The sequence below is a fragment of the Brienomyrus brachyistius genome, chromosome 7 (genome assembly GCF_023856365.1).
Source record: "Brienomyrus brachyistius isolate T26 chromosome 7, BBRACH_0.4, whole genome shotgun sequence".
NCBI classification, from domain to species: Eukaryota; Metazoa; Chordata; class Actinopteri; order Osteoglossiformes; family Mormyridae; genus Brienomyrus; species Brienomyrus brachyistius.
This window is the reverse complement of record NC_064539.1, coordinates 27,000,919-27,017,535: the sequence shown is the minus strand read 5'-3', so window position 1 is coordinate 27,017,535 and position 16,617 is coordinate 27,000,919. Positions and strand designations below refer to the sequence as shown.

The 16,617-nt window shown below is 40.6% G+C and overlaps 1 protein-coding gene across 2 annotated transcripts; it reads left to right on the top strand.

Moving 5' to 3' along the window:
- Nucleotides 1-6,796: 6,796 nt before the first annotated feature.
- myorg (myogenesis regulating glycosidase (putative)) lies at nucleotides 6,797-15,872 on the top strand. Of its 2 annotated transcripts, XM_049018627.1 has the most exons (4): nucleotides 6,797-6,865; nucleotides 8,257-8,758; nucleotides 10,246-11,951; nucleotides 15,441-15,872. In XM_049018627.1, the coding sequence occupies exons 2-4, from the start codon at nucleotides 8,352-8,354 to the stop codon at nucleotides 15,506-15,508; spliced, it is 2,181 nt and encodes a 726-aa protein (XP_048874584.1). In that variant the 5' UTR covers nucleotides 6,797-6,865; nucleotides 8,257-8,351; the 3' UTR covers nucleotides 15,509-15,872. The 2 variants fall into 2 exon arrangements, with proteins under 2 accessions (XP_048874584.1, XP_048874583.1); XM_049018626.1 differs by having other exon boundaries at nucleotides 10,246-15,872.
- Nucleotides 15,873-16,617: the final 745 nt, after the last annotated feature.

Genomic DNA, 16,617 nt, shown 5'->3' with positions numbered 1-16,617 from the left:
CTTAAAATTCACACATTAATATTGTTAATTTGAATACACCAAACACTGCACATCACCACGAAGACCCCATACCCACCATGAAGCACGGTGCTGCAGCATCATGCTATGGCGATGCTTCGGGGCAGCAGATCCTGGAAGGCTTGTAAAGGTAGAAGGTAAACGGAATGCAGCAACTTACAGTATACAGCAATCCTGGAGGACAATCTGATTCGCTGACTTGAAAAGGGCTGTTCACGCCCAATCCCCATGCACCTTGACAGAGCTTGAGCAGATTTGCAAGGAATGGAGTAAAATTCCAGTGTCTAGATGTGCAAGCCTGATTGAGGCCTGTCCACACAGACTCTGTGACTGTGACCAAAGGTGCATCGACTAAATACTAAGTTGAAGGGGGTGAATATTTTTGCAATCACTTATTTGTCATATAATTTTCATTAATGGACATGACCAGTGTGAAGAATTGTCCCCATGTGCAATTGCTGACTATTCACCCATCCATTCTATTCAATTTGTCTAGTGCATTTTCACAATAATGCATTGTCTTCAAGTGCTTTACATGATCCCTGCCTGAAGTCCCCAGTGAGCAAGCCAGAGGCGACAGTGGCAAGGAAATACTACCTAGTAGGAAGAATCCTTGGGAGGAACCCGACTCAAAAGGGGAGCATAGGTGTAAGCTAGCATAAGCCACCATGTAGCTGTGTATGCATGGGTCCTCAGTGCCTGAGGTTTCAGCATTACAAGCATACTGGTCAGGAACCATGAGTGAGTTTAAGGTAGTTCACACACAAACGGATAATGTCTAATTTCTAATTTATCTACTTCTGCTGAGATGTACATTGTGACCTTGTCAGTATCCTTCCGGGAAATGAATCTCTTTAATGAATATGTTTACCTAGCCTATATACATGTACATTTACATTAATTTTGCATGTATTTATTGAGCAGATGCTTTAATCCAAGGCAACATACAATCGTAAAAGCAGGGTCAGCCAATCCCTGGAGCAAGTAGGGTTAAGGTCCTTGCTCAAGGGCCCAATGGTGACATCACTCTGTCACCCATGAGATTTGAACCGGTGACCTTTCTAACCTGCACCAGACTTCCCCCATTTCTAGTTCAGCTGTATCTCTTCCTCTTCTTGAGAATCTCAGACACAGGTCAATGCCACTCTTGGTGTTCTAGAACATCCAGGTATTCAGTCAGGGTAGCAGAAGGATTAATGTCTCTAAAATGTGGTTGTGTTAGCTGCTGGCCCCCTCAGACTCTCCACAACACTCTGTTTCTTCACTGGTGCCTGTATGATCTGGGATGTTTTAAGTGGCTGAGATGTGTACCAAATAGGGGTGTAATTGTATAGTTTTCCCACAGTTTTGTATATGTGATTATGAGTTTTCATATCATAAGAGTGTGGTTTCGGTATTTTTATATTTAAGAAGACATTAAACACATAACCCTTTAATTAGACAATGAACTATATATACAGTAATCTAAAACAAAAGAGGCTTTATTCAACAAAAACGACAGGTAAGGAGAAGGAAAAGGACCGCATGCAGGCAGCAATGTTAATGACCGTACTGGGGAGCTCAGGACAGGGAGGCACTATGTACATCACTGACGAGAGAGCAGACGAGAGGCACCTGGGGTGATCCACACTTGGGCTGTAATAAGAGGAAGGGTTAAATGAGTAACAGGTGTGGCTCGTTAGACCCACACAATGGAGAGAACAAGGGGAAAGGAATGCAGGATGTACAGTATCTGTACAGCGATACTAAATGAATTTTTGGAAGAAAAGATTTGGTATTCCAAATCTTATCTTTGTAAGGAAAAATATTTTTGTATCACAACGATATATATGAAGTGAAGCATATCACTGTTAAAAATCAGCCACAGGCAATCGCAGCAAATATGTGTAGATAGATAATCAATATTACAATCTCAAAATGTCAAGAGAGCGCAGAATGTTTTTGATGCAGCAGACCCATATAAAGAGGGCAGAAAAGTGTATTGAAACGAGTGGCAGAATCATTTTAATGAAGTTAACAGCTATTTTTAAATTAAATACTCTAACAGCCACTATCAGTTTAATACTAGCAGCGGCACAGAAAAGGAAACCAGCAGATTCATGCCAGAATGTACAGGAAAATAACAGGCATATCATAATACTGCGGTTCACACGTGCGTATCGGACCGTGCAGGGCATACCAAAACGTTTCATAAAACACTGAATGCTCTTACAACCCTAGTACCAACAGAATTACTGCTGTTGATCCATGATTGACAACTCATTAGAAATAAAGAACAAAGCGGTTATATCTTTGAGATAAAGCTACTAACCTAAACTTATTTATCCCAGCAATGGTTTCTAAAAAAGTTTAGAAGGGCTACAAATACACAAATAAGTTATTAGTTTTTATAGCCAGTTGGACAGGAATTCTCAAGAAGATGTATATGTCATTGCTCTTTTATTCTGTACAGCAGTTGGAAGAAGATCTACTATTTTCAAGTTACAGGGTGGGGTCACTGGGGTGTTCGTGTTTGTGGGTCACCTTTCAGTTGCTTCTTTTGTATTGTAAGCACTTTGTGTGCGTAAAATTAAATGTTTACAGCTGTCATCTGCAGTCCTGGTGATTGTTGTGCATGCACCATATATATTTGTGATTGTATCACAATGTGATATCGTGCAGGCCTATTTAAAAGTACACTCAGTAATCACATGGACTGGGTTTTCAATGCTTCTTAATTAGCTTCTCTTTTACAATTAAAACACAAAGTTCATTATGCATTTATTTCAACAGTTTGCATGGTATTTTATATAAGCACATAAATTGGGTGTATGTGAATCGACAGACATGACAGACATGAATGATTAATAATGAATCATTTAGATGCTCAGAAATAATAATGAATAAATCTGAAAATATACTTTAATGAGCAGGTTGGATTTAACATGTAGAATTTTTCCTCCATTTCTAATGGCATGGAAATGTGTCCTGTATTGAAAAAAAAGAATCTCTTTATTTTAAATAGTATATAATATTACCTCTCCGTGAATTATTCTTAGTGTTTTTCACACTATATCTTGCTGTTTTCTCAGCCACTATTCCAATCATAAGCCTTCTTATACTAACGTTCAGTGAATGTTAGTATAAGTGGACCAACATTGACATAATTGTCCTTGAAGAGGTTCAAACCTTATTCCAGAACAAAAGTTTGGAGTGAGATTACATCTGACAGGGGTGGAGCGTGTGTCTCCCAGGCCGTGCGTGAGACCCGAGAGCCTTGCCTACCGCATTCATCGGATCTTGCTCTTCCACTTCCACCTTGTCAGCACTCCGTGCGTGTGTGCATTCACATAATAACCTGTTTGCAGCAGGACCACATGTAACCTATTTTGGAATTTACCCTGAAACAACAAATGCTATTTTCTGATTGGCTGGTAGGTGGTTAATAATTCTGTATAACCTGGGACAGCTATGAACTCGGCAGAAAACTCCCCTCCATATGCCTGGGCATCGTCCATTAATTCTATATGAAGGGACACCTTGGTAGACATTACTCCTTACTTCTCAGCGTGAGAAATGCAAGGTGTGGCATGTGTATGGGCTGAAATGCGTGTCTCATGGTCAATGCGTGAGACTTGAGAGAGTTGCCTCAGAAAGTGACTCAAACTTTACACCAGAGAGTGTTTCAAACCTTATCCCAGAAAGCTGAAAGATGAGCCGCCTCTCAGTACAACCAAAGCGGCTGTCTCCTCCATGGACCCTGCACACTGAGTATCTATAACCAGGGACCGATTGGATTTTAGTTGGCTACCTTTTGCATGTCACTCAGAGGACAATCACCCAGCCAAACCCAGCTGAGATCGATGACATAATCTGTCAGCCTTATCTCTCTGCTTGAAGTTGAATTATTCATTGTCAGAAATGTGCTGGCCCTCTCAATGAAACAAGCCGTAGGAATATGAGCGAACTAATTCGATGCTGCCAATCAGATGTGAAATAGTAGAATTTGTGGACGGATGATCATTGAGGTTACAGGCACCTGAGGTTTCGTGCTGCTAACCAAGACTCGTGTGATGCCTGACATTCCAAAGCCTCCACCACCTGCATTCAGTCTATATCTCGGTTTACCAAAAGCCACACTTAGCCTTCTTGGCAGCTAACATCATAAGGCCATATATTCCTTTGTAAAATCTCTCATGTGAAAATGCAAAGAAGATTTTGAAGCCATTTGTTTTTAGTTAAGAACAAGAAGAATTAAGAGAAGAAGAATTCGAACACACTCAAGACTGATAAAGAAGTACTGCTTCGGGAGGCAGGAAGGGGGGTTGAAGAGGAGGTGTGAAGTGCACAGACAGTCAGACTGGAATCGTGCAAGACTTAGCGATGAGCATCGGAGTCAACATCAGCACCTACTCACAGGAGTTCCGATCACCAGGCCCGACAAAACCAACCCAGGCAAGACCCTCCTCTCCCAACCGCAGAAACAAGCCCCATCCCCGACCGGTGAGCAGGACAGAGGTTCTTCCATGCTCTCATGATTTTATTCTTCTTTTAAATGATCAACTTTATTCTTCAGTTTGATTTGTCATTATTATTGCTGTTGTTGTCCTTTCTCAGATGCATACCCCAGCTAATGCTTTTAAAATTCATATTTAAGATAAAAGCTGAAATGTCATTCTCTAAAAGGGGGAATTACGTATTAGAATGATTTTTATTTCCACTGATTACACAACTGTAAAATACTGCTTTATTACACTTTGGCCAATATACACTAATGACTCAACACATTATGACCACCCCGACCTGAAGCGAATAATGTTTACTGTCTTGTAAAAATGGTGCGTGTCATGGTGTGGGATATATTAAACGGCAGCTTAACATTCAGCACTCGTAATCGGCATGTTGAATGCAGAAGAAATGGGCAGATCTGAGTATAAATAGGATAAAGGATAAAGATCTGAGTAACTTTGACAAAGACCAAATCGGTATGGCTAGGTAACTGCTCACAGCATCTCCTCAATGGTGACGCTACCAGGGTGCACACAATCAGCACATACAGCACATAATGAGCACATACCGCCAACAGGGTGTTGGGTGTCAGCATTATTCATATCACATAGGGGAGGTCATAATGTTTGGAGTCAAAGGTATTTAACCGAGTTTCAGAATTTTATTTTGTGTCTCCAATTCCTATTTGTCAGGATTTTCTTCTGCCTCGAATGCTGACCAGGTGTCTTGCTACCAATATTGTTCCAGTTCCAGTACCAGTATCTCTGGGTTACTGTACCCATTTCTTTCCTCCAGTGCAACACAAATCCATGCAATGTCAAGGTAAGATGTGCTCCAAATCGGGATTTACAGTATATAACCACAGTAACACTCACAATTTTAAAAACTACGGTTCTTTTACAAGGTGTAATCTTACTGCTCTTAGCAGGAGCATCAAATGTCTTAATTCTGATTTTGTTAACAGGGGGAGAGAACACATCCATTGTAAACTTCCGTCTTGGAAATGTGGAGCCCACTCACAAACAAGTTGTGAACTCAGCCAGAGAGTACTTTCTGCCCCCTTCTGGTAGACTGTTCAAACATCAGTTTCATGTTCAGTCCCCCACACTCAACAAGGAACAAATCTGCACCAATCTGCAAAATAAGCAGAGGTACATCTGGAGTTTGTTTTGACTTGTGTTGTAATTATTATTGCTCTCAGCGCCTGCTTTTTTCACCAAATTTTAACCTTTGTTGATGTATGTACCAAAGCGGTGTACTTCTACCCATCTTCTAGTCTTCAAACCAAGTTTATATGTGTGTGTGTGTGTGTGTGTGTGTGTGTGAGAGAGAGAGAGAGGGGGTGGCACCTTTTTGGGCTAACTCAATTGTATAAAAATCTGTGACTGCAAAAAACTAAAAAGGCCAACTGTCTTGTATTTTGTTTGGTTAGTAATGGTCAAGGTAAGGACTGGGTGGGGGTTAAGGTCGTCATAGTGAGGGTTAGGGTTTTTCCCATAGAAATGAATGGATTATCCGCACAAAAATATGAATATAAACATGCATGTGTGTGTGTGTCTCACAGAGGCATCTCTGGAAATGATTTTCGAAGAGGAACAGTCTACAAGTTTATGAATGATGACAACATTTCCCGTGGGGAACTCAAATCACAAGGGTATTTCAAGAAGTCCTGTCCCAAAGCGGTGCTGAATATATATATATATATATATATATATATATATATATATATATATATATATATATATATATATATTCACGTATCAACTGTAAATTTTCAACCATTTTCAGTTAAAACCACAAATTATATATAAACAGAAAAAGCATGTGGCCTTATACAATAATACGTTTTCAATACAACCTGATCTACAATTCTTTTGTTACTTACAGTGGTGGTTACAGCTGCTTCCAGGTGGTCAAGCCATACCAAGCTGGACATTACATCATTCACCCAGAGTTTGTTTCTGAGAACTTGAATTGAATTATTTTAACATAAAGTTAATATACACGTCTTTTGCGCTTTACTTGTGTATTACAGTACAGTTGAATGTAGACTCAAACTTGGCATTGGATACATAGTATATAGTTTATGAATGTTACAGAAATATGATTGGTTTTTGAACATTATGTTTGATAATTGAATAAAAGTGTGGTTACACCAAAATCCGCATTCCGAAGTCCTTTCAGTTTGCTTATAAACTAAAAATCCCAGAAGGCTCCGTAAACTCCACCCTTTGTCCTCTTTGACTGACCTCGCGGTTTACAAATAGTGACTCGCCATTCGATCACGTGACTTTGCGTCACCCTGCAACGAAGGGACCGTTTGGTAGATCTTCACCTTGCTGGGCTGTCGGTTTTGCTGGTAAGTATAGTGTTATCGTTTGGTTCGTTACATGCTTTATATAAATGCTATATACATTTATTTTCTGCAGTGATTTTGCAAAATCGCAATTATTAACGCGTATGTTTTAGCTAGCTGTGACAATGACAGTGATTTTGAATTTGGTTATTTTTAAGTTGGTGTCTAGTTCTTACTGTATCACAGCTGCACACATTCTACTTCCGTCCGTAGTACTGACAACTTGAACATAATGTGAAATTGCTTGCCGACTTGCTGCATTTGACAGCATTTCACTTAGGAGTTCATGTAAGCCTGCAAAGGCACAGTGGGCCAGGCGGCTGATTCTGTTAAATAGATAATATACCATTCAACGGATTATGCTATCAACTTGACAGTGAAATGTTTTCAAGACGTTCCTTTTGGCGTTTCCCCGCTATTGAGCTTGAGTAACTTACTTTGCGAGTTTTTATACGTATTTGGATTGATCCATTAAAAGCAGAAAAATGCAAAATGTTCTTTTGAGCGATTTGTCCTCTATGTGGTTAATCGCTTTTCAAGTTCTCTTTCTGCTGAGGTAGCAGTTCACTAAAAGGTTCCGCTTAATATCACAATTAAGCAAGTCATATGTCATTATTAAGTGGTAATTTCAAATAATTTTTTGTGTACTAAATATCTCAAGCTTTATATTATGAAATAATCATAAAAATAATACAGTATTTTTGGGAAGGGGGATTTAAACAAAAGTGTGATCAGCCAAAATCTGTACCATGCCTGGGTGGACAGAGAGCCTTGGCAGTTCACAAGAAGCAGGCTTATTGCTTCTGTACCAGGCAGGCTGGGGGTTCACATCAGCAGTGAAGAGTTGGCCCCGTGTGTTTACTGCATGCCTTTAACCTACTTCCATTCCTGACAGCAGCAAGCCTGAGTTCTCTAGCTAAAATGCGAGCTCATGCCAGGCTCTCCGTGGTCTACTTTGGGTTATTCACAGTTTAGTCCACATCTTGACTGCATGCCCTACTCTGGAAAAACACAAGGTCACTCACCATTGCAGTAGCCATTAATAGGACCCACAGGCAGGATGTTTTGTATGTGTGCCTGTCCTTTTTGGCAGTGTTGGGTAAGTGTCGGGGGAACAAATTAGTTGCTTGACCATGGAATGGTGCCTAATCTGGAAATGTCACCTATGTGCATACTAAACAATGCCTGAGATTACTTTGTGATCTGTTGAATTACAGAGAAACTCAAATTCATTTATATAAAAATAACTTTGTCCTTGTCAGAAATTATCCAGACAAATGTTTTCCTGGCTGTTTGGATCTTAGGACTTCATTGCTGCTGTTTCTGGTCATATAATGGTTGAGTTCGGAAGCTCATTTTGAAAGCATTTTAAAATGTTCCTTTTACTCACGCAGGCTGTGCCTTTTAAGAATAGAAACTGGAAAAGAAATGGAGGAAAAGAAGATGACAGGCTCTGGCTACACCTTCAGACCCCCCTTGGGGGGAACCCATGAAGAACGCTAGTTTATTCAAATGTCTCGATGATGCACTCCCTCTCGACAAAGGCAAACTGTTTGCTGTAACAGGAAATCTCAGCATTTTTTATTTATTTATTTTTTTACCAGCATTTTTCAAAGACGCCACCTTCACCATGTATCAGATGGTACCAGGCGGTCCTATGAGCGCTGTAGCCGGCACCGCACCCGTTAAGCAGAATCTGACTCGGGACAGGCGCCCCCTACTCGGAGCGGGTGCTCTGGGACTAATTCTCATTATTGCAGCTGTTGCTGCTTGGTGCTACTACATTGCCTCCCTGGCTAAGGCTGGCATGCTCAAGACGGAACTCCTGGACCTGAACAGGGATGGATTCCTCATTCGAAACCAGACAGGAGCCATTGTCTTCCGCATGGCTTTCAGGTCTGGATTCTTCCATTGATACCTAGACCTACGAGCCAAAGCTGTCAAACCGTGTTACTGCAGTTTTTCTTCAAAATCATTTAATCAGATAAATGTAATTTTCACATTTCACACATGGCTAGGTGCCTGAGTGGGTATTACTACCTCACACATACAGGGTTGGCCATTCGATTCATTAATATGTGTGTGGAGTAGGCATGTTCTCCCAGTATTCTCCAGCATGTTTCCAAGGTTCCTCTGGGTAGACTGGTTTCCTTGTGCGGTCTAAAGACATTCACTAAGGCTAGTCGGCATCTCTGAATTGTCTGTAATGTATGACTGTTCTTGCACCCTGTTATGAACCTTGCCCTACTCTCCTTTATGGAGCAGGCTTCCCGCTCCCCACCTCCCTGACCAGGAAACGCAGGTAGAAGATGGATAGGAACCTCCATAATTGGCCTGGGTGATGTGATATATTGATATTATGTCATGCATGCACAGTAATCACCTTGGGTTCGGGTGGTTGGATGGCAGCATTTTTTTTTGTGCTGTATGGACATTTATTTGCAACCACTATCTCCAATACGGCTAAAATATTAATGAGATGTGTTTTCTTTAACGAAAGAGAAAGGTGTTCTGTATTAACCTTAAATTGTTTGGAGTATTGCAAAGTTAAAAATAGGCTCTTCCGTTTCAGCAGAATACTGAGGCATGACAAAGTATTTATTGTTAATATAATTTTGAGTATCAAAGTATTTAATATAGGTACCTGATGACCATGCCTGAGAGAATCTAATATGCACATTCCATTCTAGTAAAACAATGAGTATTATCTGCCTCAATTGTACATGATCTTGAACAGAAGCATCTGCAAAATATATACATTTAAATGTAAATTGCTGTTTGAAATATGGAGAAATTACATATGAACATGTGACATAATAAGATTACTTTTATTGTCTGTTTTTGATCTGTTTCTTAACACCAGTTTCCTAATCAATCTGTCATTCAATTGTCCGTCCACCGTCTTCACCCTTTATTTTAGTCCGGGTCAAGGTGGGACCTGGAGTTAAATCCCAAACAGCACAGGGCTTTCAATTTGTGGTGAACTCAGAATGGGATGCCAGTCTATCACAGCCTATCTACATGCACAAAGATGCTTCATATACTTTAGATACGTCATGTCATCTAAAGTATGTCTTTCAACTATGAGGGGAAAATGGAGTAACCAGTGGGAATGTGCTTTACAAAGGGAGAACAGGAAAACTCCATACACATTGGAGGCAAGATTCGACATTTAAAACTTGGAATTGCTGTATCACAGTACTGACTATTCATTATTTCAGTACTTAGGCACCTCCTTAACTGCAGTAACATATACATATTTTTGTATTTTTTTTAAATTTTACATTATAATTGTTTTAGTATGCAATATAAATACAATAATAATACAGTTTAATAATGAAGTTAATATTCGTATCCTTTCTTATTTTAAATGGTAATAACAGGTCGGGAAATCTGGACCTGGACTCTTGCTCAAAGGAGGGTGAAATTCTGAGCTGCACTCGGTCCAGCACTGGCAGTCTGAACTTCTTTATTCAGACAGTCCGGCCCAAGGACCCAGTGATGTGCTACCGTGTTCGTTGGGAGGAGCTGGCCTCTGAGAACCCTGTGGAGCATGCCATGTCCTATAATGGCTCTCACTGGTACGGCGGCGCCGAGACCAGCATCCAGCACTGGCCCATCTCCATAACGGGCCAGCAGACACCAACACCATTTGTCACCAGCGACGTCTACTCCAGCCGCCATAGCTTTGGTGGGATTCTGGAGCGTTACTGGTTGTCCTCCAAAGCCTCAGCCATCAAAATCAATGATTCAGTGCCCTTTCATCTGGGCTGGAATGACACAGAGAAGGTTTTGTATTTCCAGGCTCGGTACCAGGACAGCCCATACAAACCCACTCCTGGCCAGCCACCTTTTGCAGAGTTGAGCTACAGGGTGTGTGTTGGTTCAGATGTTACTTCCATTCATAAGTACATGGTCCGGAGATACTTCAACAAGCCCAACAAGGTACCCTCTATGGACATGTTTAGGTACCCCATTTGGTCCACATGGGCCCTGCACAAGAAAGACATTGAGCAGGAGAAGCTGGTTAGCTATGCGGCTAACATTAAGAAATATAACTTCACCTGCAGCCAGCTACAGTTGGACGACTGCTACACTAGTGGCTATGGTGAATTTGATTTTGATCCCGTCAAGTTCCCCAATGCCTCAGACATGTTCCAGAAGCTGAAAGCGGACGGATTTCATGTCAGCCTTTGGATTCACCCCTTCATCAATTATGACTCGCCCAACTTTCGTGTGGGTGTGGAGAAGGGGCTCTTTGTGCGGGAGCCCACAGGCCAGCTGCCTGCATTGGTGCGTTGGTGGAATGGTGTGGGCTCCATCCTGGACTTCACCAACCCGGCTGCTCGCGAATGGTTCGGCTCCCACCTCCGTGCCCTGAGGTCCAAATATGGGGTGACCTCCTTCAAGTTTGATGCCGGTGAGACCAGCTATCTGCCGAGTCAGTTCAGTACCTACGTGCCATTGAATGACCCTAGTACCTTTACCCGCCGCTATTCCGAGATGGCTATCCCGTTCAATGATAGAGCTGAGCTTCGCGTTGGCTATCAGTCCCAAAATATCTCCTGCTTCTTCCGCCTTATTGATCGGGACTCTGTATGGGGCTATGAACTGGGCCTTAAGTCCCTCATTCCCACTGTGTTGACCATCAGCATACTGGGGTATCAATTCATCCTGCCAGACATGATTGGGGGCAATGTGTACCCCAACTACACCGAAGGGTCAGGGAAGCTGCCGGATCGGGAATTGTATATCCGCTGGCTGGAGCTGTCCGCATTCATGCCCTCCATGCAATTCTCCATCCCACCCTGGGAATACGATGCAGATGTCATCGAGATTGCACGACGCTTTACTGCCCTGCATGAGTCCATAGTTGCACCTCGTGTACTGGAATTAGCTGGGGAGGTGCTGGCCACGGGGGACCCCATCATACGTCCTTTGTGGTGGATAGCTACAAATGATGAGACAGCTTACAAAATTGACTCCCAGTTTCTTATAGGGGATGATCTCATGGTAGCTCCGGTGCTAGAGCCTGGAAAGCAGGAGAGAGATATTTACCTTCCTACAGGCCGATGGCGTAGCTATAAAGGTGAGCTCTTTGACAATAAAGATCCTGTTCACCTCACTGACTACCCCGTTGACCTGGATGAGATTGCATATTTTGTGTGGGTGTAATCGACAGTGCGGTTGTTTTTGGGGATACTGGCATACATACTTGGTGTTTTTGCAGGGAACCGCGCGGATATAGATAGTTAATTGATCCAGCATGTATGAAGTGGCGCATTAAAAGAAATCGTGTAACCATTTGCATTGTGTCCTTGGCGCACTCCAGCATTGTGCCCTGTGCTATCTGGGATAAGCTTGGGGCTTCTCTGCAGCCCTGACCACGTGGTTATAAGATGGAAGGATAAGATAGATAAGATAATCCTAATTGATCCTAGGGAGTAATCCTTGTGCATACAGCAGTAGGTACTCAAGTATGTGCAGACAAAAATATAGCGCAAACAGATTTTAAGATTATGCAAACAGAAAATTGAATAATAATGAAATAAGCAATAAAAAAAAAATTAGTGGATGATATACGCAACTAAAAACAGTTACTTGTCTGATGCGTTATGGCTGGACGTTGGGTTGGCATTGTCCAGCCTGATAGCAGCAGGCAGGAAGGATCCTCAGTAATGCTTCTTAGCATACTGTGGTGAAATGATTTGGTAGCTGAAGGTGCTGCAAGACCCCACGGAGAAGGAGATCAGCATCGTTTATGACGATTTCCAATTTTGCCACTATCCTCTTCTCTATCACTGCTCCAGTGAGAGTAGATTCAGTCCAGTGAAGGAGCAGGCCTTCCTGATGAATTTGTTCTGGTCTTTAGGATTGCCTGATGCTGCTTCCCCACGATGCCATTGCGTAGAAAAGTACAGTGGTCAAACTGGCCTGGTTCCTTTGGAAAAGCTATCCATCCATCTACTAACTACTTATCCTGGTCAGGGCCAGGAGAAGCTATTCATCGTATTAATTCATCTCATACTGTGCCATAGATGTACACAAAGTAACGGGCTTTTGTACGTGCTTACACATGTGCCTTGAAATGTAAAGGTGGGATGTCTGACTGAATGTAATATTGCTGCCATGACTTGTGTTTCAAAGACAGTTATCAGAGTTGTTTGCATTTCATGAGACAGAAAAATCTTGAGTTACATTAAATAAGATATAACAATGATTTTTAAAAGGGTTATTTAGAGTAGTGGAAAATAGAATTTACTATTTTCTTTTGCAAGGAATGTGTTAAATATTTGTCAGTTTGTTCTGATTGGACCTTGTATTAATGTACTTGTGTCTGGTATGTATAACAATATGGTAATTTGACATCAAAATACCTAGATGGTGCATATTGTGTAAACAGCTGGCAAGTAAGAAATGCATTAATACTTTCTGGTGCCGGTACTAGGTTTATCCTTACAACTGTAAAATAACAGTATCAGTTACTTTGTTTAATATTTAACTACATAGCTTCCTTTATGTCATACAGTTACTGTGATCTGAGCAAAGTTCTGTTCGGGGGGAATTCAGATTCTGCACAAGTATTAACAATGAGAAATTAGGAAAACCAGCATAGGAAGCTAGGTTAAACATGACTTCATAGTTTATGTAGGATCTATCATTAAAAGTTATTAATTTGTTATTGCTTGTTATAAAAAAGTACAGTTTGTACTTATAATTTTATTAAATGCAGCTTTCTGTTCTGTATTAAGATTAGCTATTTAAACGGACTCAGGGAAAAGCAAGTGAATGTTTGAAGAAGTAAAAAAAAAAAAAACTCAGCATTGCACAATAATGAGTCATAAATGATCTCTAAAATGTAGATTCATGTCCAAAAGTGAATGATCCGTTTGTTTTGTAAGTTGAATATATAGCACATCTTTTATGTTACACTAAATCAGTATTATATCACACTATATATATATATATATATAAATCATGTCTGCATCAAGTGTATGACCGACAACAAATTTAGTATTTTGAATAAAACCGTTAATAATATGCGATGATAAGAAAGCTGTGTTTAATGCAGTGTCTTAGATATTGGTATTGTTCTACTTTCAGCTGAGTCCCTTGGCAGCTGGTAACTTTGTAACACGGAAATGGTAAACCTGTGTGTGTAAGGCAGTTTCCATCTAGAATTCTCCATTGTCAGAGGAGTCCAAATTCCTCCAAATTGTGGATAGCACAAATTTAAACGGTTTATTCTTTTTTCTTCTTTGGATGGGCTGGTAAGGAATACAAATTGTGAGAACAGATAACAGCCCCGTTGCCTATATTTTTGGGCATTTTAAAACACCTTAAAAATTGTAGGTTGTTTTGTTTGAACAAAGATCGTACTTTAATTTATATTTTGCCAACTGCAGACTCAAGATTCAAATAAAAGACACAAGCATAATTAAGTCCCCGTTCCCAGCCGCTGCTCTCGTTTAGCAACCAGCTTCCCCGTCTTCAGACATCGTTATACCGCTCTCAGCACCGCGTGGATGATCTGGTGATGCCAGAAAACGAGGACGCACTCACTTCTACTCATCCCAAGCCTGCTTTTCTGTTGGAAGAAAGAACAGTAATGTTCCCGTAGAAGACGTGCTCCACCGTCATTTCACCGCGCGCAAGATCGAAAAGTGATCTTGGTTACCGGGCGACGCGCGACTGTAACAGCAATCCGCAGTAGATCATGCACCGCTACCTTTTAAGGTTGAGGTGACGCAATTTTCCTGTTGGTCCATTGCATGTTACGCCCAAAACATGCCTCTTAATAATTAAGAAAGTTGTGGCAAACATGTTCCGCCCTGTGCAGACGCAAAGTCTGTTTTTTCCGCTGTCAAAAAGCGACATTGATTTAGACACGCCATGACTGTTAGTTCCGCTTTGCGCTTTGCATTAGATCGTCAAACTAGAGCCCTCTGTGTTCTGGACGTTGCTAATTCGTAACTGCAGTACTTATTTTTAGCACTTCGGCTTAGAGGGCAAATTTCAACTCTGAGCTTGATACGTTTTATTATTATTTTTTTTTTAATATGGGAAGTTATCCGAGAATATTAAAATGCATAAATCATGTACTGATATAATTAATTACAACAATTATGCATATTTAATTTCAGTTTCTCCAAGTTATTCCATCTGAGATATTTCATTTTAAGCAAAGATTAAAACAAAGTAGACTTATAATTAGTAATACAGCAGATATTTACCCAAATATGCTCTTGTAATTATCTGTCTCCTTGGCAGATGGAAGTATGTGGTTCTACACAAAGCCAAGATGTCACCAGCATAGCTATTCATTCCTTATTAACAACAGCCAAGTGCCGTGTTTCACAGGTTTAGGATCAGACAGTGCTTTTGTTGGGCATCAAACCAAAAAGTTAACAGATAAAGCTGCACCACTGTAAATACAAGGTTGGTCGAAGCAAATATGGAGAAATTGCATGAGCTACATTTCTTTCAGGAGATTAATTGTGTACAGTAAGGTACTAAGGTACTGTTTAAAACATTTGACTGTCTTGTGCTTTCCTCTTGAGCCTTTTTGCCTTTGCAGCCACAGTAAGCACTGCTGGATCTTGCGGCCTTCCAGGCACCTGTCCATGGGGTGGTTTAACATTGTGAATGTACTTTAAACAAGGAATTACTCAGTTCTGGTAGACAAAGCAGTTGTCATGACAAAATTGTGCATGCCTGACATGCATGGTAGCACATATTGCAGAACTAAATACATTTGAAAGCAAGTATTTGAAATGCTGCCTTTGTGGTTATTTTAGCTGTTTACTGCAGTATCACCTTTTTATATATTTTTTCTTTCAGTAAATAAGCTTATGATTCTGGTACGGCTGTAGCTGCCTTTTGACACATACTGTAATGTGTTTCATATGCCATTCATGGTTGTCAAAAGCATAATGTTTGCCACCTAGCTTTACATTGTATTTTGAATGTTACTATACACTGAAATGATTAAATTCTGTCACACAAGGGAGTACAATCCTGTTTTTATTTACTTGACCTATGTATTTAAGATGAATTAATGATTTACGAAGCCCATACTAGTAGCCTCTGTAATTATTTTCAGGTTCTGTGCTATCTCTGGAATTATTTTTAGACTGTAGTCAGAAAGTATAACCGTGTCATATTACATCAACAGCTAAGCTTAATCTAATTTTAGTTTGCCTTGTTTCCCGTAGGAGGTTGTGAGTTTAACCCATGACTCTTCTCAGGACGAGCAAAGTTTATCTGAAGTGCGATAAAATGTCTGATGGAGATTAGATCTTCTAAAAGGTTTCCACTAAACTTTTTGCCTTACTTAATTAAAAATTTTAGGTGATAAAATATAACTATAATATATATATTTTATATACAGTAGGACTTGCAGCTCCAACGCATCACGGGACAAACACATCATTGATTCCTCTTGACACTTTGGCAACTGCAGTTTACCTTAGCATGTTCTTATACTGTAGGGGGAGAACAATCTCCACGTACATAGAGCAGGGGCAGAAACTCGAACCCTGGTCCCAGAGGTGTGAGGCAACAGATCTAACCAGTGTGCCACCCCTAAGCTGACGACAGCTTTTTAACTTTTTCTCTGCTTGAGCAAAAAAACATGCAAAGAATAAGCCAGTATTGGTATTATCTCTTACTGCATAGGACTGCTGGAGAGAGTAAATGTGTATAATGTAACGTAACTAAAGATTTAGTGCACACTACGTAACAAAACAGAAACG